At 45.2% G+C, this 26168-nt stretch overlaps 1 protein-coding gene across 1 annotated transcript; it reads left to right on the forward strand.

Moving 5' to 3' along the window:
* The first annotated feature begins 1133 nt into the window (after positions 1 to 1133).
* Positions 1134 to 20217, forward strand: LOC147120011 (alpha-aspartyl dipeptidase). Its single transcript, XM_085984191.1, has 5 exons — positions 1134 to 1263; positions 4397 to 4416; positions 10922 to 10946; positions 17651 to 17727; positions 19689 to 20217. Exons 1-5 carry the CDS (start codon positions 1164 to 1166, stop codon positions 20007 to 20009), a joined length of 543 nt encoding a protein of 180 aa, XP_085840317.1. The 5' UTR covers positions 1134 to 1163; the 3' UTR covers positions 20010 to 20217.
* Positions 20218 to 26168: the final 5951 nt, after the last annotated feature.

Consider the following 26168-nt stretch of genomic DNA (forward strand, 5'->3'; position numbering starts at 1 on the left):
CTGTTAGGGAGTGAGTTCCAAGATTTTGACCCAGTGACAATGAAGGAACAGTGATATACTTCCAAGTCAGGCTGGTGTGTGACTTGGAGGGGAACTTGGAGGTGGTGGTGTTCCCAAGCCTGCTGCCCTTGTCCTTCTAGGTGGTACAGGTTGCGGGTTTGGCGAGTTGCTGCAGTGCATCTTGTAGATGGTGCACACTGCAACCACGGTGTGCCGGTGGTGGAGGGAGTAAATGTTTAAGGTGGTGGATGGGGAGCCAATCAAGCGGCCTGCTTTGTTCTGGATGGTGTCAAGTTCCTTGAGTGTTGTTGGAGCAGCTGAAGATGGTTGGGCCTAGGACACTGCCCTGAGGAACTCCTGCAACGATATCCTGGGGCTGAGATGATTGACCTCCAACAACCACAAACATCTTCCTTTGTGTTAGGTATGACTCTAGCCAGTTGTTCTTGTTGTTTCACTATTAGAGGTGTTGTCTTTCAGATGAAATGTTAAACCGAGGCCAGGAGGCCTTTCGAAGAAGAGCAGGGGAGTTCTCCTCGGTGTCCTGGCCAATATTTATACCTCAATCAACATCACTAAAACAGATTATCTGGTCATTAACACTGCTGTTTGTGGGAGCTTGCTGTGCACAAATTGGCTGTCGTGTTCCTACTCTATAAAAGTGACTACACTTCAAAGGTACTTAATTGGCTGTAAAGTGCTTCAGGACGTGCGGAGGTTGTGAAGAGCGCTGTATAAATATAAGTCTTTCTTTCTAATATGGAACATAGGGATCGAGAATCAACACGGATATAAACACATCCAAATTGAAGACAGTAACGCTGGGTTATCCAGTATTATAATCCTAAAAACCAAATAATCCCTTGTATTTCAGCCAGCCATTCCACTCTAAATAATGTTTTATATTCGTTACTGAAGCTGGTTTGGCATTGTGTTATTGCCCAAAAGTTGGAAGTGAGATAGCAATAACATACCCATGGCACAACCCAGTCCCTGGAAATCTGGCTTTCATTAAACGTACCACCTTTCAATGTAGGAACCCGTGAAATCGAAACCTTAACTTCCATGTCCAGAAATTTTTACATGGCAAAAGATTTGTTTTCCAACTTCTATTTTCACTTTCCAGGAATTATACAGGAAAACATTTTCAGAGGTGACTCGAGATGAAACGCAGGGCACTTCTGGTTTCAAACTCGACTTTGGATGGAGGTGGCTACCTAGAACATTGCCAGGAGCAGATAATAGAATTTGGGGGGGGCATTTGTACACAGTGGATCCTCAGTTATATGCCATAAGGTTAGGGATGGAGAGTCTCCCTCTCTCCCCCAGCCAGAACCAGTAATTGGCTGATAATCAAGAGTAGACCAAGATTGTTTGAGGCTGAGTTTTAACTTCTGATATAGATGCTAGCCTGGGGCTCAGCAAAATATGACAAAGGAACAGGAGTAGGCCATTCAGCCCCTCGAGCCAGTTCTGCCATTCAATTAGATCATGTATCTTAACTCCATTTACCTGCCTTGGTTCTGTAACCCTGAATAACCTTTCCTAAAAAAAAACCTATCAATCTCAGTTTTTGAACTTTTCAATTGAGTCCCCCAGCCTCAATAGCTTTTTGGGGGAGAGAGTTCCAGATTTATACTACATAGGAACAGTAGGCCATTGAGCCCCTCGAGCCTGTTCCGCCATTCAATGAGATCCTGGCTGATCTGCGACCTAACTCCATATACCCGCCTTTGGCCAATATCCCTTAATAACTTTGGTTAACAAAAATCTATCAATCTCCGATTAAAATTAACAATTGATCTAGCATTAATTGCCATTTGTGGAAGAGAGTTCCAAACTTCTACCACACTTTGTGTGTAGAAGTATTTCCTAAATTCACTTCTGAAGTATCTGGCTCTGATTTTTAGACTATGCCCCCATTCCAAGAATCCCCAACCAGCAAAAATAGTTTCTCTCTATCTACCCTATCTGTTCCCTTTAATATCTTGAAAACTTCGATCAGATCACCCCTTAACCGTCTAAATTCTAGGGAATACAGCCCTAATTTGTGTAACCTCTCCTCGTAACTTAACCCTTGAAGTCCGGGTATCATTCTGGTAAATTTACGCTGCACTCCCTCCAAGGCCAATACATCCTTCGCAAAGTGTGGTGCCCAGAACTGCTCACAGTACTCCAGGTGTGGTCTAACCAGGGTTTTGTATAACTGCAGCATAACTTCAACCCCCTTGTACTCTAGTCCTCCAGATATAAAGGCTGCATTCCATTAGACTTTTTGATTATTTTCTGTACCTGTTCATGACATTTTAATGATCTGTGTACCTGGACCCCCAAGTCTCTTTGGACCTCCACTGTTTTTAGCTTTTCACCATTTAGAAAGTACCCTGTATCTATCCTTTTTAGGTCCAAAGTGGATGTCTTCACATTTGCCTACATTGAAATCTATTTGCCAGTTTTGCCCCTTCATTTAATCTGTTGATGTCCCTTTGTAATTTTATGTCTCATCTACACTGCCTACAATGCCACCTATCTTTGCGTCATCGGCAAATTTGGATATGTGACTTTCTATGCCATCATCTAAGTCATTATAAATACTGTGAATAGTTAAGGCCCCAACACAGATCCCTGCGGGACACCACTAGTAACATCCTGCCAATTAGAGTACCTATCCATTATCGATAATGGGTAGGTACTCTCATGCCACTCAGCCAATTTCCTATCCAGGTTAGTAATTTGCCTTCAATTCCATGGGCTTCTACCTTAGTTAATAATCTTATCTAGGACTTTATCAAATACCTTCTGGATGTCCATATAAATAACATTCATAGACATTCCCCTGTCCACTACTTTAATCACCTCGTCCAAAAATTCAATCAGGTTTGTCAGGCATGATCTACCTTTCAAAAATCCATGCCGGCTCTCTCCGATCAACTAAAAATTTGAGGTGTTCAGTCACCCTATCCTTAATTGTAGGCTCTAGTCATTTCCCGACAATTGATGTTAGGGCTAACTGGTCTATAATTCCTTAGTTTCCCTCTCTTGCTTTTCTTAAATAGCAGAGTGACATGCGCAATTTTCCAATCTAAAGGAATGATTCCTGAATCAAGGGAACATTGGAAGATTATAGTTAGGGCATCTGCAATGTGCTCACCCACTTCCTTTAAAACCCTGGGATGGAAACCATCTGGTCCTGGGGATTTCTCACTCTTTAGTACCATTATTTTCTTCCTCACTGTTATTTTGCTTACGTTAATTTTATTGAGTCCCTGATTCAATATTAGTTTCCTTGGGATTTCCAACATGCTATCCTCTTCCTCTACTGTAAATACTGACACAAAGTAATTATTCAACATGTCCGCCATTTCCTTATTATCATTGATCATATCACCGTTATCAATTTTCACAGGGCCAACATTGCTCCTGACCACCCTCTTTTTCCTAATATATTTGTAAAAATTCTTTGTGTTGATTTTGATATCCCTTGCAAGGGGGATAGAATATAAAAATAGGGAGGTATTGCTTCAGTTGTACAAGGTATTGGTGAGACCGCACCCGGAATACTGCGTACAGTTTTGGTGTCCATACTTAAGAAAAGACATACTTGCTCTCGAGTCAGTACAAAGAAGGTTCACTCGGTTAATCCCGGGGATGAGGGGATGGACATATGAGGAGAGGTTGAGTAGATTGGGACTCTACTCATTGGAGTTCAGGAGAATGAGAGGCGATCTTATTGAAACATATAAGATTGTGAAGGGGTTGGATCGGGTGGATGCGGGGAGGATGTTCCCGATGATGGGTGAAACTAGAACTAGGGGGCATAGTCTTAGAATAAGGGGCTGCTCTTTCAAAACTGAGATGAGGAGGAACTACTTCACTCAGAGGGTGGTAGGTCCATGGAATATGCTGCCCCAAAAAGCTGTCGAAGCTACATCATTACATAACTTTAAAACAGAAATAGACAGTTTCCGAGAAGTAAAGGGAATTAAGGGTTACGGGGAGCAGGCAGGAATTTGGACATGAGTCTAGGTTTGGATCGGTCATGGCCCTGTGGGTAGCGGAGCGGGCCCAGGGGCCGTGTAGCCTGATCCTGCTCCTATTTCGTGTGTCTAATTCTGTTAGATTCAGGAGATGGTTCTGTGATAGTGGATTGGCAGTTAGGATCAGATCAGCCATGATCTTATTGAATGGCGGAGCAGGCTCGAGGGGCCGATTGGCCTACTCCTGCTCCTATTTCTTATGTTCTTAAGTTTCTTTTTATACTCCCTTTTTGTAGCTCTTACTATCTGTTTTGTGACCCTTTCCTTTTCTTTGTATCTTTCCCTTTCGCTAGAATCTGTGCTATTTTTTGCATTGTATGCTTTCTCTTTTAGTTTTATGCTGTCCCTCACCTCTTCAGTTGTCTATGGCTGTTTTTTGGCAAGTAGAGCTCTTGCCCCTCAGGGTATGAACTGGTTCTGTATCACATTACAGGAAACTTTGTGCTATCCGGAAGTTGAATGTCCGGCAACTTTGATCTAACGGCAGAAATCAGCAGCCGTTTTGGTTAGGTGTTTTTTTTTCTCCTAGCATTCTTTTCACAGGCAGGCTCTGGAAAGCGTCTTTGTCGCTTAGCAACAGCTTCAGAGACGCTTCCAAGCTACTGGGCCGAGTGTTTACAAGCTGTTGCTGAGCAACAGTGTTTGTGGTCAGATACTGCGATGAAAAGCTCCTATCTGATAACATTGACGCTGGTCTATCCGGAGCTTTTTAAAAAACGGCAGTAGCTCGGTCCCATGGGTGCCGGATAGCACAAAGTTTCCTGTAAATTCTTTTTTGAACATCTCCCACTGATGATCTGTCATTTTACCCATTAACAGATTTGCCCAGTTTATTGTGGACAGTCTCTGTATTATCCCATTGAAGTTGGCCTTACCTAAACATAGAATCTTAGTAGCTGTTTCGCGTTTCTCCCTTTCAAACATTACGTTGAACTCGATCATGTTATGATCGCTATTGGATAAATGTTCCCGCACTGTAAGGCTGTTAACTAAATCTGGCTTATTACTCATTACTAAATCTAATATGGCATGCCCCCTTGTTGCTTCTGGAACATATTGTGTAGAAAACTATCCCGGACACACTCAAGAAATTCACTACCTTTCTGGCAGGTGCTAGCCTGCTTATCCCAATCTATATGAAAGTTAAAATCTCCCATTCAAACCACTATGCCTTTGCTACACGCTTGTCTAATCTCTGCATTTATACATTCTAGCACTTCGCAGCTGCAACCAGGGGGCTATGCACAACTCCCACTATAGTCTTAAATCCTTTCCTATTTCTTAATTCTATCCATAAAGTCTCCATTGCTTGCTTACCTCTTGTTGTATCCTCTCTTATCATTGAAGTGATTTCATCCTTAATCACTAAGGCTACTTCGCCCCCCTACCATTATCCCTATCTTTCCTGTCTAGACTCTAGAGCACACTAATGGCACTGTGGGGCAAATGGCTGCACTGGGGGCACAGCAAAGTGTAGAAATGCAGTGGTCATAGAGGCTTCGATAGTCAGGGGGATGGACCAACCAGAGATCAGGCCATCTTAGACTGGGTATTATGTAATGAGAAAGGATTGATTAGCAATCTTGTTGTACGAGGCCCCTTGGGTCGGAGCGATCATAATATGATCGAATTCTTCATTAAGATGGAGAATGAAGTAGTCGACTCAGAGACTAGGGTCCTAAATTTAAATAAAGGAAACTACGATGGTCTGAGGCGCGAGTTGGGTAGGATTGATTGGGGAATGTCACTCAAAGGGTTGATGGTGGATAGGCAATGGCAAACATTCAAAGACCGCATGGATGAACTACAGAATTTGTTCATCCTAGTTTGGCATAAAAATAAAACAAAAAAGGTGACTCAACCGTGGCTAACAAGGGAAATTAGGGATAGCATAAGATCCAAGGAGAGGACATATAAATTGGCCAGAAAAAGCAGTAAACCTGAGGATTGGGAGCAGTTTAGGATTCAACAAAGGAGGACAAAGGGATTAATTAAGAAAGGGAAAATAGAATATGAGAGTAAGCTTGTAGGGAACATAAAAACTGACTGTAAAAGCTTTTATAGATATGGGAAGAGAAAAAGATTGGTGAAGTCAAGCATAGGTCCCTTGCAGTCAGAATCAGGGGAATTTATCATGGGGAACAAAGAAATGGCTGACCAATTAAATACATATTTTGGTTCTGTCTTCACAAAGGAGGACACAAATAACCTCCCAGAGGTGTCGGGGAACATAGGATCTGATGAAAGGGAGGAACTGAAAGAAATCAGTATTTGTAGGGAAGTGGTGTTAGGGAAATTGATGGCATTGAAGGCCGATAAATCCTCAGGGCCTGATAATCTACATCCTAGGGTAATTAAGGAAGTGGCCCTAGAAATAGTTGATGCTTTGCTGATCATCTTCCAGCATTCGATGGAATCTGGAACAGTACCCATGGATTGGAGGGTAGCTAATGTTACCCCACTTTTCAAAAAAGGTGGTAGAGAGAAAATGGGGAATTACAGACCGGTAAGCCTGACATCAGTAGTGGGGAAAATGCTAGAGTCCATTATAAAAGATGTAATAGCAGAGCACTTGGAAAACAGTGACAGGATCGGACAAAGTCAACATGGATTTACAAAAGGTAAATCGTGCTTGACTAATCTACTGGAATTTTTTGAGGATGTAACTGGTAAAATAGATAAGGGAGAACCAGTGGATGTGGTGTATTTGGACTTTCAGAAGGCTTTCGATAAGGTCCCGCATAAGAGATTAGCGTGTAAAGTTAAGGTACATGGGATTGGGGGCAAGGTATTGACTTGGATAGAGAACTGGTTGGCAGACAGAAAGCAAAGAGTTGGAATAAACGGGTCTTTTTCCGAGTGGCAGGCAGTGACTAGTGGGGTACCGCAGGGATCGGTCCTTGGGCCCCAGCTATTCACAATATATATTAATGATCTAGACAAGGGAACTAGATGTAATATCTCCAAATTTGCCGACGACACAAAGCTGGGTGGGCATGTGTGCTGTGAGGAGGATGCCGAGAAACTCCAGGATGATTTAGACAGGTTGGGTGATTGGGCAAAAGCATGGCAGATGCAATATAACGTGGATAAATGCGAGGTTATGCACTTTGGTGGCAAAAACAGAAAGGCAGATTATTATCTGAATGGCAATAGATTGGGAGAAGGGGAAGTGCAACAAGACCTGGGTGTTCTTGTGCACCAGTCGCTGAAGGTAAGCGTGCAGGTGCAGCAGGCGGTTAAGAAGGCAAATGGCATGTTGGCCTTCGTAGCGAGAGGGTTTGAGTACAGGAACAAGGATGTCTTGCTGCAGTTATACAGGGCCTTGGTGAGACCACATCTTGAGTATTGTGTGCAGTTTTGGTCGCCTTATCTGAGGAAGGATGTTCTTGCCATGGAAGGAGTTCAGCGAAGATTCACCAGGCTGATACCTGGGATGGCAGGAATGACGTATGAGGAGAGAATGGGTCGATTGGGCTTGTACTCGCTGGAGTTTAGAAGAATGAGAGGGGATCTCATTGAAACTTATAAAATTCTGACAGGACTGGACAGACTAGATGCAGGAAGGATGTTCCCGATGGTCGGAGAGTCCAGAACCAGGGGTCACAGTCTAAGGATAAGGGGTAGGCCATTTAGGACAGAGATGAGGAGGAATTTATTCACCCAGAGAGTGGTGAACCTGTGGAATTCTCTACCACAGAAGACAGTAGAGGCCAATCAAGAGTAAAAAAGACTTGATAGACATGTATCCGGAATGTTTCTTAAGGCTAAAGGGAGCAAGGGGTATGGGGAGAACGCAGGGACCGGGTACTGAATTTGGATGATCAGCCATGATCGCATTGAATGGTGGAGCAGGCTCGAGGGGCCGAATGGCCTACTCCTGCTCCTATCTTCTATGTTTCTATGGACAGGTGTTTCTGCAACCAACGACACAAGATCCGCATGGCGTGTTGCCCCACCTTGTGTCAGGGTAAAGGACATCACTAAGAGGGTGCAGAACCTTTTGTGGCACAATGGGGAACAGCCAGAAGTTGTGATCTATGTGGGAACTAATGACTTAGGAAGGAAAAGGGTTGAGGTCCTGCAGTCAGAGTTTCAGGAGCTAGGAAGGAAATAAAAAAGCAGGACCTCAAAGGTAGTTATCTCTGGATTACTACCAATGCCACGCGCTAGTGAGTATAGGAATAGTAGGATAAGACAGCTTAATTTGTGGCTGGAGAACTGGTGGAGGAAGAAGGGCTTTGGATTCCTGGGGCATTGGGAGCAGCTCTGGGCAGGAGGGGCCTGTTCAAGGTGGACAGTTGCACCTCAACAGAGCTGGGACCAATGTTCTCACGGGAAGGTTAACTAGTGCTGTGGCGGAGGGTTTAAACCAATTTAGCAGGGAGATGGGCACCAGGATGAAACATTAGAGAGGAGAAACAAGGTGCACAGGGGACAGGGAGAGGCAAATAGTACTAGAATAAAGAATTGTTCAGAAATAGGAGGGATCAGAAAATGTGCAGCAGTTTGAGATGGGTTTGGTGTGCCTGTGGGTTAATGCACAGAGCATGGTAAATAAGGTTGGTGAGCTGCAGGCACAAGTTGCCGAATGGGAGTATGATATAATGGTAATAACAGAGACCTGGGTCAAAGAAGGGGAGGATTGGGAACTTAATATTCCCGGCTACAAGATATTCAGGAAAGATAGGGAAGGGAAAAATGGAGTGGGTGGCAGTATTGATCTAAGAAATTATTGTAGTGCTGGAGAGGGTTGATGTAGTTTAGGGGTCAAAGACAGAATCTATTTGGTTAGAATTAAGGAACAATAGTAGAGCTATAGGCCACCAAATAATGGGATGGAGATAGAGGAGCAAATTTTCAGGCAAGCTACATAAGGACACAAGAACTACAGTGTAATGATAATGGGGGACTTCAATTATCCTAATATTGACTAGGATAGTAACAGTATAAAAGGCAAAGAGGAGGATAAATTCTTGAAATGCGTAAAAGAGAACTTTCTTGATCAGTGTGTTTCCAGCCCGATGAGGAAGGAAGCAGTGCTGGATCTATTTCTGGGAATGAAATGGAGTAGGTGGAGCATCTTTTCAGTGGGGGAGCATTTGGGGAACAGTGATCATAATATCATCAGCTTTAGAATAGTTATGGAAAAAGACAAGGAACAATCAAGCGTAAAAATACTTAACTGGGGGGGTGGGCTAACTTCAGTGAGTTGAAAAGGGATCTGGCCCAGGTGGATTGGAATCAAAAAATTGGTAGGCAAAACAATAATTGAACAATGGGAGGACTTCAAAGAGGAGATGGTTCGAGTACAGGGTAGACACATTCCCATGAGGGGGGAAAGAAGGGCATCCAAAGCTAGAGCTCCCTGGATGACTAAAGATATAGAGGTGAAAATGACACCTAAATACCCTTAGGCTTATGACAATTGTAAGGTTTATAATACAGTAGAGAACCACGCTGAATATAGAAAATACAGAGATGATCTAAAAAAGGGAATGAGGGGTAAAGAGAGAACATGAGAATATATTAGCGGCCAATATAAAAGGGAACCCAAACGTCTTTTAGAAACATATAAATAGTAAAAGGGTAGTCAAAGGAAGGGTGGGGTCAATTAGGAACCAAAAAGGAGATATTCTTATGGAGGCAGAGGGCATGGCTGAGGTACTAAATGAGTACCTTGCATCTGTCTTCACTGGAGAAGAAGATGCTGCCAATGTAGCAGTAAAGGAGGAGGCGGTAGCGATATTGGATAGGATAAAAATAGATAAAGAGAAGGTACTTAAAAGGTTGGAAGTCCTCAAAGTAGAAAAGTCACCCGGTCCGGGTGGGATGCATCCTAGGATAATGAGGGAAGTAAGGGTGGAAATTGTGGAGGCTTTAACCAGCAATGTCCCCTGTAAGCTGTGCGGCCGAGCAGTGCTCCAGGGAACCCGTGCAGCCAGCATTTCAGTACAAAAACCGTCCACGCTCCGTATTTTGAATGGCCTGCACAGCCCCTTAAAGGGACCACACAGGGCCAAACAAAATTAGAGGGGACATTGCTGACCACAATTTTCCAATGCTCCTTGGATAGGGGGGTGGTGTCAGAGGACCGGAGGATTGCAAATGTTACACTTCTGTTGAAAAAAGGGGAGAGGGATACATCTGGCCAGTCAGTCTACCATTGGTAGTGGGGAAACTTTTAGAGACAATAATCCAGGACAAAATTAATTGGCATTTGGAAAAGTATGGGCTAATAAATGAAAGTCAGTACAGATTGTTAAAGGTAAATCGTATTTGACTTATTTGATTGAGTTCTCTGATAAAGTAATGGAGAGGGTTGATGAGGGTAGTGCAGTTGATGTTGTGTATATGGACTTTCAAAAGGCGTTTGACAAAGTTCCACATAATAGACTTGCTAGCAAAATTAAAGCGCATGGGATTAAAGGGACAGCGTTAGTATGGATACAAAATTGGCCACGGGAAAGAATGCAAAGAGTAGTGGTGAACGGTTGTTTTCAGACTGGAGGGAGGTACACAGTGGTGTTCCCCAGGGGTTGGTATTAGGACCACTGCTCTTTTTTATATACATTAATAACCTGGATTTGGGTGTACGGGGCATAACATAAAAGTTTGTAGATGACACGAAACACAGAAATGCAGTAAACAATGAGGAGGATAGTAACAGACTTCATGAGGACATAGACAGACTGGTGAAATGGGCAGACACATGGCAGATAAAATTTAATGCAGGGAAATGTGAAATATTACATTTTAGTAGGAAGAATGAGGAGAGGCAATATAAACTAAATGGTACAATTTTAAAGGGGGTGCAGGAACAGAGAGAGACGGGGATGTATGTACACAAATCATTGAAGGTGGCAGGACAAGTTAAGAAGGCTGTTAAAAAAGCACATGGGATCCTTGGCTTTATTAATAGAGGAATAGAGTACATCAGCAAGGAAGTTATGCTAAACTTTTATACAACACTGGTTAGGCCTCAGCTGGAGAATTGTGTCCAATTCTGGGCATCGCACTTTAGGAATGATGTCAAGGCCTCAGAGAAGGTGAAGTGGCGATTTACTGGAATGGTACCAGGGATGAAGGACTTCAGTTCTGTGGAGAAGCTGTGGTTGTTCTCCTTAGAGCAGAGAATGTTAAGAGGAGATTTATTAGAGTAAATAAGGAGAAACTGTTTCCAGTGGCAGAAGGGTCGGTAACCAGAGGACAGATTTAAGGTGATTAGCAAAAAAAAGAGGCGACATGAGGAAACATTTTTTTACGCAGCGAGTTGTTGTGATCTGGAATGCGCTGCCTGAAATGGTGATGGAAGCAGGTTCAATAGTAACTTTGAAAGGGAATTGGATGAATACTTGAAGGGAAAAAAGTTACAGGGCTACGGGGAAAGAGCGGGGGAGTGGGACTAATTGGTGAGCTCTACCAAAGAGCCGGCACATTCATGTTGGGCGAATTGGCCTCCTTCTGTGCTGTATCATTCTATGATTCTATAAGTTATTTCTTAATTTCTTTTACTTTGGCAGAATAATAAATTGTGATTTACATGGTATAACACATATCCTCAAAACAGTGCATCGGGTGACTTACAACCACCACCATGGACAATCGGCCAGTTAAATATTGAAAGTTATATGTCAGCTCACCTTTTTCTCACACTTGCTGTGTCTCATTTCAGCATTGCATTTTGATGTGCAAATTCCCTGCAGCTGATTCTGTATTGGTAAAAACAGCAACAGATCAGAACTATATCTATATAAGCAGTGAGGGAAACTTATAAGAAAAGCAAAAACGGAGCCAAATTGCTCAAAATATTTTTTTTTTAAATCAGACACCATCTTTTTCTTCAGTCAGTTGACACAGCTAAAACCATGTTGGAAATAAGATTTTCCCAAACAATAAAGACTTTAGAAAATACATATTTCACACTAACATGATTAAGCCTAGTTTTGTGTCTCCTTGTGTTCTTATTACTATGTAATACAGACACTTTTAACCCATTTAGTTTATGACTTTCACTCAGTTGTATTCTTGCTTTTATGATGTTGCTGCCGCATGGTGCGGAGTGATACAAGATGTCCGACCTTGCACTGCGCACTGCCTTTCACAGTGTGCCACATAGCAATATAAATACACTAACCAAAGTAGTTCCATATAACGATGTAACAAGTAGTTCCATTTAACGATGTAATAATAACAATGTAACATCCCTCTTTCTCAAAAAAACGAAAACATGAAATTTAATTAAATTAAAAAAAATATTATATCTAAACTATTATCAAATACAAAGAATCGTGAGTTTTCTTTTCTTATTCGCGATATCGCTCAGGTAGTTGGATATTGTCCCTCCATCTTGTGGATTTGGTGGTGACCACTCCTCTCTGCGGTGTTTTGGTGTGTTCCGCTCTTGTTGTTGTTGTTGCTGTCGCACTTGGAGTTGGAGTGTGCATGCTCGTGGTTGTTTGATTTGTGGTGCTTGTTTCTGGCATTGTACTGCTTGTGGTAGCTGGTGTTGTCAATGTTGTTGCTGTTGTCTGCTGCTTAACCAGTTCAGGTGAAGGTCTGACGTGGAGTCTGCTCCGTCTGTATTGGTTACCAGGTTCGGTCTCTACGAAGTAAGATCTTGGAGTATCAGCTTTTCCAATGACCTTGGCTGGATTCCAGGTTTTCAACACCGGGTCTTGCACATGCACTGATTGCCCATTCAGCAATTCTGGTAGCATCTTTGCATGTTTGTCATAATGTTTGCTCCCTACGACTTGTGCTTCTGCCAGCTTCTGTCTGAAGTCCTCCTGGTCCTGGGGAGGATGTATTTTTGCTGGTAGGGTAGTCTTAAACTTCCTCCCATTCAGCAATTCCGCAGGTGATTTCATTTCTGCTTTCAGTGGTGTTGATCTGAGTGATAGGAGGGCAAGGTCTTGGTCTTCCCCCATCTCACTACTTTTGATGAGAGTTCTCTTGACAGTCTGGATCTGTCTTTCGATGAACCCATGTCCCCTTGGGAAATGTGGGGATGAGGTTACTATTTTGAACCCATACTTTTCTGCCAGAGCTCTGAATTCACTCGATGTGAACTGGGTTCCATTGTCACAGGTTACCTTTTCTGGGATTCCTTGTTCAGCAAACAAGCTCTTTGCAATTTTGGTGGTAGTTGTGGCGCTCAGATCTTTCATCCTTCTCACAAAAGGAAACTTGGAATAGTAATCTGTCACTATGAGGTACCATTCTTGATTGCACATGAAGAGATCTGCCCCAACAGTGTGCCATGGTCTTGACGGTATTTCACTAGGTATCATCTCCTCTTTCTGTTGTGCATTTCTGTATTTCTGGCATATACCACATGCAGAAACCATCTGTTTGATATTTTTGTACATGCCTATCCAGTATACAGCTGATCTGGCTCTCAGCTTGCATTTCTCCATTCCCATGTGGCCTTCGTGTATTAGATGGAGAAGTTCTGTTTGCATCGTCTTTGGCACGATGATCCTCGATCCAGCAAGGAGAATACCGTCTTCTATTGCGATGCCGTCGCTAATCGTCCAGTATTGATGAATTGTCGCCTGTGCCTGCTGGATTCTCTCCGGCCACCCCTGTATCACTTGTTGTGTGAGTAGTTGCAATTCCTCATCTTTGCTAGTCTCATCTCTGATTTGACTGAGCTTTGTAGGGGTAACACTCACTAGGTGGTAGATTTTTACTGTTAGACCCTCCACCTTGTGTTTCTCATATGGTGACAATCGAGACAATGCATCTGCTAGCACCATTTCCTTTCCTGGCTTATATTTAAGCGTGAAGTCGTAGCTTTGGAGCCTTAGAAGTAGTCTTTGCAGTCTTGTAGGTGCTTTGCACAGATTCTTCTTGTAGATCTGTTCTAGTGGACGATGGTCACTCTCTATTGTAAACTGCCTTCCATACAGGTATGTATGGAATTTCTCGCATCCATACACTACTGCTAATAGTTCTCTTTCTATGTTGGCGTATCTCATCTCGGCTGGTGTCAAGGCCTTTGATGCGAAAGCTATTGGCTTTCCTTCCTGCACAAGAGCTGCCCCTAGTCCTCTGGTAGAAGCGTCTACTTGTAGAGTGACTGGTTTTCTTCTGTCATAATATGACAGACTTGTTTCTTTGCACAACAATTCTTTAAGTTGTTTGAAATTCCCATCATGTGATTCAGACCACTGGTATTCGGCGTCTTCTTTCATTAGCTCTCTGAGATTTGTTTTATGTTCCGACATGTTTGGGGTGAAAGAACTCACGTATTGGACCAAGCCGAGGTAACTCCTCAGCTCTTTATCGTTGGGTGGTTTCATTTCAGCAATCGCCGCAATCTTCTCAGGACTTGGCTTGACTCCCTCTGGTGTGTAAATCATACCGAAGAATTGGCATTCCTTGACTTTAACTATGCACTTATCAGCATTTAACATGATGCCAGCCTTCCTGGTATGCTCCATGGCCTCATGTAGGTGCATATCATGGTCTCTTTTATCTGCTCCATAGATCTGAATATCATCAGCTATTCCTATAGCTTCTCCACAGCCTCTGTATGTCTCGTCTACTTTCTGTTGAAAGATATCTTGACTGACCTTTAACCCGAATGGTAGCCGCAGGAATTTGTAACGCCCAAATGGTGTGTTAAATGTTGTCAGCGTTGTTGATTCCTCATCCAACTTCACGTTCCAATATCCATTTCTGGCATCTAGTTTTGAGAAAACCTTGGCTCCTGCCAGTGATGGCGTAATCTCCTCTAGCGTTGGGGTGGGATAGTGGTCCCTCTTTATCGCCTGGTTTAGATCTTTGGGGTCCAAACATATTCTGAGACACCCGTTTAGCTTTTCTCGTACCACAATTGAATTTACCCAGTCTGTGGGTTCAGTGACCTTTACGATCACTCCCTTTTCTTCCATCTCCTTTAGCTCTCTTTCAAGCTTTGCCTTCAGCTCGATGTGTACTTTTCGTGGAGCATGGATAACGGGCTTTACCTCTGGATCGATGGTGATGTGGTATTGGAAATCTCCGAAACATCCCACTGTATCATCGAAACATTCCGGATACATGTCTATCAAGTCTTTTTTACTCGATTTGTGGGCGATTCTCCAGTGGGGTGTTGCTGTCTATCTTCAATGACGTTTCCGTCAGCTCGTGATTCACTGAGATCAATCTCAACTTCTCGCAGCTGTTTAATCCCAGGATCGCTGGCCCCTCAGTGTTGGTGACATAGAACATGCAGTTGCTGTTCTTTCTTTTACATGTCCCTTTGACAAAGGTTATTCCGAGTTGTTTAATCTCACTCCCCCCGTATGCTGTCAGCATGACATTACTTGCCTTTAAACAACCCTTTTTCGGATAGCCACCTTCTCTCAAGTTTTCGGGAAAGATCTGCTGGTACAGTCTCAATGGGAGAATGTTGCTCTGAGCCCGTGTCCAGCTTCAACTTTAAGTTGATGGTTGTGGGCTGACCTTTGACCCTCTTCGATTTGGATGATGGTGTGCAATTCTCTCTTCGGAGTATTTTCCGCTCTGGACATCTCATGAAGCTGTACCTTTATGGTTTCGATGTTTAGTGTATTGTCATGACCATCATCATCATCATCATCCTGTTCATCCATGGCATGGATATTGTGTTTCTTTCTCTGGTTCTGCTGTCCGCCTTTGTTTTTGATGTATGTTCCTTCTTTCTTCGTTCTACACCTCTTTTCCCAGTGGTTTAGTTTGCCACATGCATTGCAGCTTGTTCCATATGCTGGACATTTCCTCCTGTCTGTATAATCGTGCGGTCTTCCACAGTTTCTGCACATGTTTCTCCCGTTGTCATGTGCATGTCTTTGTGTGTTGTACTTTTCTCTCACTGTATCCACTCTGCTGTCCGTCTCAGAAGCTGTCCGCATGTCAGCCGTTTGAGAAATCAGCGTTCTCATTTGCTGGTTCATGAGCTCTTGCAGTATCTATAGCCTCTGTTATTTTGAGCTTTTCTTTCCATATCAGGGCTTTTTGTACCACTGCATGCGCTGACCCCCATATCAGCTGGTCCTCCATTTCTTAAATGCACACTTACTGGCTTCATTTCTCAGTCTTGTCAGGAAATTGTCAGCTGTTTCACCGGATTCCTGTCTTAGACTCTGAAATTTGTATCTGTGTATACGGTGATTGGATTTAGGCTCTAGATGGTTGCTGAATTTCTCAAAGATTGTCGCAGGGTTTTCCTTTTCCTCTTCAGTCAAACTCCAGCTATTATACAAATCTAGACCTTTTTCTCCTGTCCACAACAGAATGTAACTAACCTTTTCTTCGTTGGCAAGACCCTTCAGGAAGCTTTTGAATGTAAGGTCACATTTCTGTTTGAACTTACGGAATGCCTCTACTATATCGCCGGCTTCCCAGTTCATGAGGGGTTGCATTTGCAGCCGCCATCTTAGTTGCCCGTACGATTCACGCTCAATCACCACAGACACCGGCACTCACGATCAGCTCATATATTCACTTTTCGTCTTATTCGTAGTTCGTATGGCACAAGTTGTACTCACTTATACCGCTGCCACCATGTTGTGTCTCCTTGTGTTCTTATTACTATGTAATACAGACACTTTTAACTCATTTAGTTTATGACTTTCACTCAGTTGTATTCTTGCTTTTATGATGTTGCTGCTGCATGGTGCGGAGTGATACAAGATGTCTGACCTTGCACTGCACACTGCCTTTCACAGCGTGCCACATAGCAATATAAATACACTAACCAAAGTAGTTCCATATAACGATGTAACAAGTAGTTCCATTTAACGATGTAATAATATAATGATGTAACACCTAGGAATAGTTCCCCCCCCCCCCCCCCCCCCCGAGTACCCTCATTAATGCTTTTACTTAAAGGCCTCTAACTCTCTTTAAAAACAAAGCCTGGGGTTCAATTTGATATGCTTCCCTGAGCTATCCATCTCTCAGCTGAAGAGAGGTAACAATTACACTTGACTGTAATTCTCAAAATGCTGCAGTGTGCACTGTGGTGTATTTTACGGCCCGCATCAGTATGGTTGTTTCAGTGTACATCACTTTGAAGCAGTATTGTTGGAGAGCTACTTGAAGAAAGATGCAAATGAGTTGGATCTTTTAAACGTTCTATATTTCTGTTCTATTCTTAACGGTTGGGAATTCACGATAAATCTGCAGACTTATTTAAGTGTAGTGAGTGCGGGGGTACACATATACTAATGTATCTATTTTTCAGACCAGCTCTATGTACTATTCTTTGCAACATGTTTCATTCAACAAATGCAAACCAATATTCCAGCCATTCTATTGGCCACGCAGCCAACGGCATCGTAGGCAAATTAACCAACAGCCTTTTGACCGTTCAGCAGCCTAATATCAGTGTGATTGGGAGTGGCGACAGCATCAGATGTGGAAGATGTGGAATTGGACCAAGGACTACATCTGGTCCGCAGGCTATTCAATGAGTGCCCCTAATCTATGCCCACTTTTACCCATTGGCCTTCAATCCCATTTATGATCAGATGTTCATCTAGCTTCTTTGGGTCCAGTTACATTGGACCTGGATAGGCACTGCTCTGTGTATATTATTTTTCCACTTAACGTTTTACTTACTGTAATGTTTGGTGTTCTAGGTGGTGGGAACACCTTTTGCCTCCTGAAAGCCCTGTGTGACAACAGTCTGGTTTCAGAGATACACAGGAAAGTCTTTTCAGGCATGAAAAAATAGCTATGTATTATTATTTTTTAAGATTGAAGACTCTTCCTGTCAACCTTTTCCATACTAAATTCCCATGGCCACATTTATAATGGAAACTGCCCACGTAAATGTCTCACGCTGTAATTATACGCCCCACTGGAAGCTCTGCAGTGCCACTACGGGGAAGAGGGTCTAATCACTGCGTGACAAATTGGCGTATGCAGTTTCCATTATAAATGTGAACAGGAGAATTTGTAATAAAAATAAGGGCAGAATGTACAACTTTAACATGCGGACTGAATTATAGCTGGTTCAATTACCCCCCAGCCTCTAAACCCCACTTCACCTGAATACTAATCTTGGCTGTGACTCCCATGTGCAGCACCATGCGAGGTCGACCAGTTATAAACTGAAATCCGTGGGTTATCCCCGCCATGAGGTTTTCCATTTTAAGGATGCACCTGTAGCACCTGTGATACCAGCAGGTGGTGGTGTGACGGGTCTTTACGAGTTAAATGTCACACATGGTTAGATTGCATCGTACCTGCTACGGAACTCTGGCCTTACGCGTCTGCATCCATTTCCACACCAGAGCCATTAGGTGGCTTTGTAGCAATGTATATGATATAAATACAGATCACTGAACCCGAGGACAATATAGTAATTCTGTTTATTCAAGTAAAGTGCAATTTGGCTGTTTCTTTCACACACACACATTGATGGCTGTTTTTTCTGAGCTCTACCCTAGTTGTAGCCCCACTGTGGCCGGCTGTAGTGCGAAAACTCATTCCTGGATTTTCAATGAAGTTTCCCCTTGCATGGCAAATCACTACACTGCCAAACAACAGTAATGGCTCGGCAGTGTTGAGAGGCCCCCTTTCCCCCACCCAGAGAGATTGTGTGGTTATGATCCCAGTTAAGAGCTCCCCACCCCCAGCTCAACAACAACAACTTGAATTTATATAGCTCCTCTAAAGTGATAACACTCCTGTGAAGTGCCTGGGAAGTTTTTATCAGTCAAAATTTGACACCGAGTCACAGGAAAAGATATTAGGACAGGTGACCAAAAGCATGGTTAAAGAAGTAGGTTTTAAGGAGCGTCTTAAAGGAGAGAGAGGTGGGGAGAGGATTAGGGAGGGAATTCCAGAGCTTAGGGCCTAGGCAGCTGAAGGCACGGCCGCCAATGGTGGAGCGATTAAAATCAGGGATGTGCAAGAAGCCAGAATTAGAAGAGCGCAGAGATCTCGGAGGGTTGTAGGGCTGGAGGAGGTTACAGAGATAGGAAGGAGTGAGGTGATGGAGGGATTTGAACACAAGGATAAGAATTTAAAACAAATGAGGTGTTGCCGGACCGGGAGCCAATGTAGGTCAGCGAGCAGAGGGGTGATGGGTGAACGGGACTTGGTGTGAGTTAGAATACAGGCAGCCAAGTTTTGGATGAGCTCAGGTTTACAGAGCGTAGGAGGCCGGTCAGAAAAGCATTGAAATAGTCACGTCTGAGGGTAACAAAGGCATGGATGAGGGTTACAGCAGCAGATGAACTGAGGCAGGGGCAGAGAAAGGCACTATTGCGGAGATGGATGTAGGCGGCCGTGGTGATGGAGAGGATATGGGTTTCAGAAGCTCAGCTCAGGGTCAAATAGGACATGATGGCAGCAGTCGGTTGCTTTGAATACAGCCTAATGGTCCCTGCCTGCTCAGAAAATGCTTCTTTATACCTCAGCGTCAGACACCTCTCCCCCACTCCCCGCCAGTTTCTACACACTGTCCTGTCAGAACCCGATGTCGTATAAGTGCAATTATTCATGCCTCTAACTCAAGCCGTCACTGGGTCAGTATTGTCTGTAGGTAAGGTGCAACTTAAGTCGTGCAATGTGTGCTGGCTGCCTCTGATGGTGGATGTTTTGGTTTGCAATTAAAATAAGACTAGATGCCGTTTTCAATCAAAGATTAACAATTTACAGTTTACTTTGCAGGATGGCATTCCTTACATGGGGTCAAGTGCTGGAACAAACGTGGGCACTGCCAGCATAAGCACGACCAATGATATGCCAACTGTCTTTCCGCCTTCATTCAAAGCCATTGGTCTGATTCCATTCAACATTAACCCTCACTACCTGGACGCAGATCCCAACAATGAACACATGGGGGTACGTGATAATGCATCGACACCAACTCAAGTGATGGAAGATGGTGTAGAGCTCATGTGTTCAGAAACACTTGGAAATGCTGGGCTCTGGGTAAATACAGTGACCCCCATAATATCTCCATTATACACTGCAAACAACGACTAGCATTTATACAGCCCCATTCATGCAGAGAAATATTCCAAGGTGCTTCACAGAAGTGCAATCAGACAAAAAATTGACACCAAGCCAAAGAAGGAGATATTAAGAGGGGGGTCACCAAAAGCTTGGTCAAAGATGTGGGTTTTGAAGTAGGGTCTTGCTTGAATAAAATCCATGGGATAAAAGCAAATATTGTGACTGGAGTTTTCAGGGTTTATGGCCCAAATTAATTACAATAAACGGGTTCTAATCAGACACACAAATGTTGTTGAGTCTCGTCATTTTGGATCATGTGCAGACATGTTTGTATATCTGGTTCGGTCATTTATCACCAGATCTGGCTGGACCACATCAAGCACCATCAGGCCTTGAGCATGCTGGAAAGCAAGGATAGCCCCCGGCTTCTTTTCTCCACTACCAACTGTCTCCTTAAACCTCCTCTTCCCCTGCCCCCTCCACCCTCACCAATAAGTACAAAGCGCTCACAGACTTCTTTGTCACCAAGATTGAGACCATCCATTCAGCTACATCCTCACCTTCCTCGAGGTTATCCCCCGCCCTTCCCCTGAACCTGCCTCTTTCCCTAGTTTCTCATTGCCCCTCATGCCTTGCTGGAGTTCATCTTGTCCGAGACCCACGTTCTGCTCCCTTGCCCACTTTCCCACTAAACTGCTGACCCCCCCCCCCCCCCCGCTTCCCTCCCTGGTCCTCATGCTAGCTGACATTGTAAATAGTTTTCTCCCTTCAGGTACTGTTCCCCTCCTTCTAAAAACTGCCATCATCCCCTCCTCAAAAACAGACTCTTGACCTCTGTCCTTGCCAACTACCAGCCCATTTCCATCCTCCTTTTCCTCTCCAAAGTCGTTGAACATCTTGTGGCCTCCCAAATCCATGCCCATCTTTCTCACAACTCCATGCTTGAATCTATCCAATCAAGTTTCTGCACTGAAACGGCCCTAATCAATGACATCTTGTGTGACTGACACTATCCCTCCTCATCCATCTCACCCTGCCTGCACTCTTTGACACGGTCAACCACACCATCCTCCTCCAACATCTCTACTCTGTTGCCCACTCAGTGTAACTTGCTTTGCTTCCTCTCATTCTTACCTATTCAATCATAGCTAAAGCATCTCCAGCAATGGCTCCTTTTCCTGCCCCTGCAGTCCTCAAGGATCAATCCTTGGCTCCTTCCTCTTCCTCACCTATATGCTGCCCTTGGGCAACATTATCTTAAGACATGGGGTCAGGTTCCACATGTACACTGATGCCGCTGAGCTTTACCTCTCTACCACCTCTCTCAACCCCTCCACTGCCTCTGTTATCATACTGCTTGTCCGACATCCAGTCCAGGATAAGCCCCAGTTCCAGTTAAATATTGAAAGATCGAAGCAATTGTCGTTGGTTCTCACTACAAATTGCAAAACCTCATCATAGATTCCATCCCCCTCCCTGGCTGTTGCCTCAGATTGAAATGGACTGTTCGCAACCTCGGCATCCGCTTTGACCCCGAGCTGAGCTTCCAATCCTATAACCGCTCCAACACAAAGACGGCCTACTTCGAACTCTAACATCATCCCCCACCTCCCCTCAGCCCATCATCCATGCCTTTGTCACCTCCAGACAGGACTGTTTTAATTCTCTCCTGGCTGGCTTTCCATCTTCCATAAACTTCAGCTTGTAAAACTCTGTCGGTATCCTAGTCTGCACCAAGTCACCCATCACCCCTCTTCTTGCTGGTCTACATAAGGCTAGCAATGGCTCAAAGCCTCAAATTTAAAATTCTCACCTTCATGTTGAAATCCATTCATGGCCTTTCCCCTTCCTAACTCTATAACTCCTCCACCCCGACAATCTTCCAAGAACTCTTCCTCCAACTCTGGCCTCTTACACATCCCTCTCACTCCCTTTGCACCACTTTTGGTGGGCGTGCCTTCAGCCATTTTAACCCTAAGAACAGGGCTTTCCTCCCTAACCTTCTCTCTCCTCCTTTAGACCGCCTTAAAACTTGCATCTCTGACCAAGCTTTGTTACCCTCCTCCCAAGATCCCCTTCTTTGGCTCAGCATCAATTTTTGCCCGATTACACTTCTGTTAGGCAGTTTCTCCATGTTAAAGGCACTATATAAATGCAAGTGGTTGCCAATTTTGGAGAGAAGAGGGAAGGAAAATCCACACACATGAACTGTTTGATCACTTGCACCCTTTGGCAATACTGATGCAAACTGCAGAACTCTAATTGAAGGAGAATTCCTACCGCACTCCGAATGTTAAAGCAGTGCACGATTACCAGGACTTTACACTTGACTGAGGTGTTGCAGTCATGCAGTCAACTGCAGTACCAATGTATACACCACAGTGGTGCAGTTCTGGTTCAATTTCATAAATGTGTGGCTACAGGGAGCAGCTGAATGTTGTTCTATTTTCTCCCCTCTACCTCCTTCTCTAAAAGGGAAAATTGGAGCAAGAATCATTCTTGTCCTTTTTTAAAAAAAAGCATGCATGGAGAATTGTAGAGGTTTGGGAGCTGCCAACACCAAGAGTCGCACGGTCCAAGAAAATGGAGCGCTTTCACACTTACCTTTCAACTGGCTTAAATTCATTTCCTCACTGGCTAGTTGGCAATCTGAACCCTCCCACTATGCGTCAGACGTGCTGTGTCCAAACATTTGACACTTTGGGCAGGATGTTCATTGGGCCATGGAGGCGGGATTGGAGGCGTGTGGGGGGTTAAAATCTCGAAATCGGGGGTCCCGAACCCGTCCCGCCTCCATGCCAGTTTCAAAGGAGGCGGGTACCCGACCCGCACTGGGACCCGCCTCCCCGAGGTGGGAAGGGGATTAGTGCCAATTAACTGCCTGTTAACAGGTAGTTAACAGGCAGTTTTTAGCCTAATCCTTATTTTTATTGTTGAAGTGTGGGATTCCCGATGGCTTAAGGGGCACGGTGGCATAGTGGTTAGCACTGTTGCCTCACAGCGCCAGGGACCCGGGTTCGAATCCAGCCTCGGGCGACTGTGTGTGGAGTTTGCACATTCTCCCCGTGTTTGCGTGGGTTTCCTCCGGGTGCTCCGGTTTCCTCCCACAGTCCAAAGATGTGCGGGTTAGATTGATTGGCTATGATAAATTGACCCTTAGTGTTAGGGGGATTAAATACGTGGGGTTACGGGGATAGGGTGGGATATGTGTTGGTGTAGGGGTTACAGGGATTGGGTGGGATATGTGTCGGTGCAGGCTCGATGGGCCGAAATGGCCTCTATCTGCACTGTGGGGTTTAAAAAAAAAACACACCAAGTTAGAGGAGGCGGACCGTCGGGATGAAGGGCTTGGAGGGGTCGAGATGTCCAGTGTTCAGGTGATGCGCTATTAATTACTCATAAAAGACAGAGAGTTAGGAGAGTAACTAAAAGGCTTTTATTAACAAAGAACAGAGCATGCCTCTCGTGGTTGACTGGTTTCCAAGAAGGCAGGGGGCTGCAGAGCAGTCACCTTTATACCTGGGCATGTGGGTGGAGCCAGGGGCGGAGCCAGCTGAGGCATGCATAGATACAACAGTGTGCAAGAACAACAACGGTGAACAACAATAACAGTGGTTTACCACATTCACCCCTTGTTTAAAATTGAGTCCGGCGGGGTGAAGTGTACTAAAGGTTCGTGTAAGTAAATCTATCAGGTGGCCTTGTATGCCGTCCTGATCGTCGTGGTGGCGGCGGTGATGGTGCAGCATCCAACGTTGAATCTGGCGTCTCATTGAGTGGTTGGGTGGTCAATGACGGGTCCTGGGGCTGCGGCATGCCGTCTACAGGGGTTGGGTTGTGGGTAGTGGTGGATGGCAATGGTAGTGTTTCAGGGGCACCCGAAGGTGCGAGGTCTCGTATGGAGACTGTGTCCTCCCGCCCGTCGGGGTACGCCACGTAAGCATACTGGGGGTTGGCGTGGAGGAGGCTCACCCTCTCGACCAGGGGGTCCGTTTTATGGGACTTCACGTGCTTCTGCAATAGGACGGGTCCTGGAGACGTCAGCCATGTCGGTAGCGAGGTCCCCGATGTGGACTTCCTGGGGAAAGTGAACATTTGGTGGCCGTACAAAGCAGTGACCGAATGGAGTGGAGTGCCGCAGGGAGGACCTCCTGCCAGCGAGAGGTCGGAAGGCCCTTAGATTTTAAGTTTAAGAGGACGGCCTTCCAAACCGTCGCGTTCTCTCTTTCCACCTGGCCGTTCCCCCGGGGGTTGTAGCTGGTGGTTCTGCTTGTAGCAATACCTCTCGTGAGCAGGTACTGACGGAGTTCGTCGCTCATAAAGGATGAGCCCCGGTCGCTATGGATATAGCTAGGGAAGCCGAACAAGGCGAAAAGGTCATTCAGACATTTAATGACCGTGGTACTGGTCATGTCTGGGCAAGGGATGGCAAACGGGAAAACTCATCAATTATGTTGAGGAACTACACGTTGCGGTCAGAGGAGGGGAGGGGCCCTTTAAAATCGACGCTCAGGCGGTCGAAGGGGCGAGTGGCCTTGATCAGGCTTGCTCTGTCTGGCCTATAAAAATGCGGTTTGCACTCGGCACAGATTTGGCAGTTCCTGGTCATGGTCCTGACCTCCTCGATGGCGTAGGGCAGGTTACGGGATTTGATGAAATGGAAGAACCTGGTGACTCCCGGGTGGCAGAGGTCATTGTGGAGGGTCTGCAGTCTATCAACCTGCGCGTTGGCGCATGTACCACGTGATAGGGCATCTGGGGGCTCATTGAGTTTCCCGGGTCGGTACAAGATATCGTAATTGTAGGTGGAGAGTTCAATTCTCCACCTCAAGATCTAGTCATTCTTGATTTTGCCCCTCTGCTTATTGTTAAACCTAAAAGCTACTGAACGCTGGTCAGTGAGCAGGGTAAATCGTTTTCCGGCCAGGTAATGCCTCCAATGTCGCACCGCTTCCACAATGGCCTGGGCCTCCTTTTCAACAGAGGAGTGTCGAATCTCGGGGCCCTGGAGGGTCCTTGAGAAAAAGGCCACGGGTCTCCCCGCCTGGTTAAGGGTTGCAGCTAGGGCGAAGTCGGATGCGTCGCTCTCCACTTGGAAAGGGATGGACTCATCCACTGCGTGCATTGTGGCCTTCGCAATATCTCTTTTTATGAGAGTGAAGGCTGCATATGCCTCTGCTGTCAGGGGGAAGGAGGTGGACTTGATGAGGGGTCTGGCTTTGTCCGCATAGTTGGGCACCCACTGAGCATAGTAAGAGAAAAACCCTAGGCATCTCTTCAGTGCTTTTTGGCAGTGGTGGAGGGGGAGCTCCATAAGGGGGCGCATTCTGTCGGGGTCGGGGCCGATGACTCCGTTCTCCACTACGTAGCCAAGAATGGCGAGGCGCGTGGTGCGAAACATACATTTGTCCTTGTTGTATGTTAGATTCAGCCGCTGGGCCGTACGGAGGAATTTCTCTAGGTTAACGTCATGGTCCTGCTGGTCGTGGCCGCAGATGGTGACGTTGTCCAGATAGGGGAAGGTGGCCTGCAGCGCATTCTGGTCAACCATTCAGTCCATCTCCCTTTGGAAGACTGAAACCCCATTGGTGACACCGAAGGGGACTCGGAGGAAGTGGTAGAGATGACCGTCAGCTTCAAAAGCTGTGTACTGGCGGTCCTCAGCCCTGATGGGGAGCTGGTGGTATGCCGGCTTCAGATCAATCGTCGAGAACACCCGGTATTGTGCTATCTGATTGACCATGTCAGATATGCGGGGGAGTGGGTATGCATCTAACTGGGTGTAGCGATTGATCGTCTGGCTGTAGTCAATAACTAGGCGCTGTTTTTCACCAGTCTTCACTACCACCACTTGTGCTCGCCATGGGCTAGTGCTACCCTCAATAATCCCTTCCTTCAGGAGTCTTGCTACTTCGGATTTAATGAAGCTCCTATCCCCGGCACTGTACCGCCTGCTTTTGGTAGCGATGGGCTTACAGTCGCGGGTGAGGTTAGCGAACAAGGGGGGGGGGGACTTTAAGCATGGAGAGGCTGCAAATGGTGCGTGGTGGGCGATTTAAAAGCTGCTGGCTGCAGACTGTGAGTGGGGGGAGGGGTCCGCCGTACGCTAATGTGACACTTTTAAGGTGGCACTGAAAATCCAACCCCAGTAGAACGGGAGCGCAGAGATGGGGCAGGGCAAGAAGTTTA

Source organism: Somniosus microcephalus, chromosome 4 (assembly GCF_052327205.1).
Source record: "Somniosus microcephalus isolate GS21.2 chromosome 4, FLI_Smic_1.0, whole genome shotgun sequence".
Taxonomy (NCBI): Eukaryota; Metazoa; Chordata; class Chondrichthyes; order Squaliformes; family Somniosidae; genus Somniosus; species Somniosus microcephalus.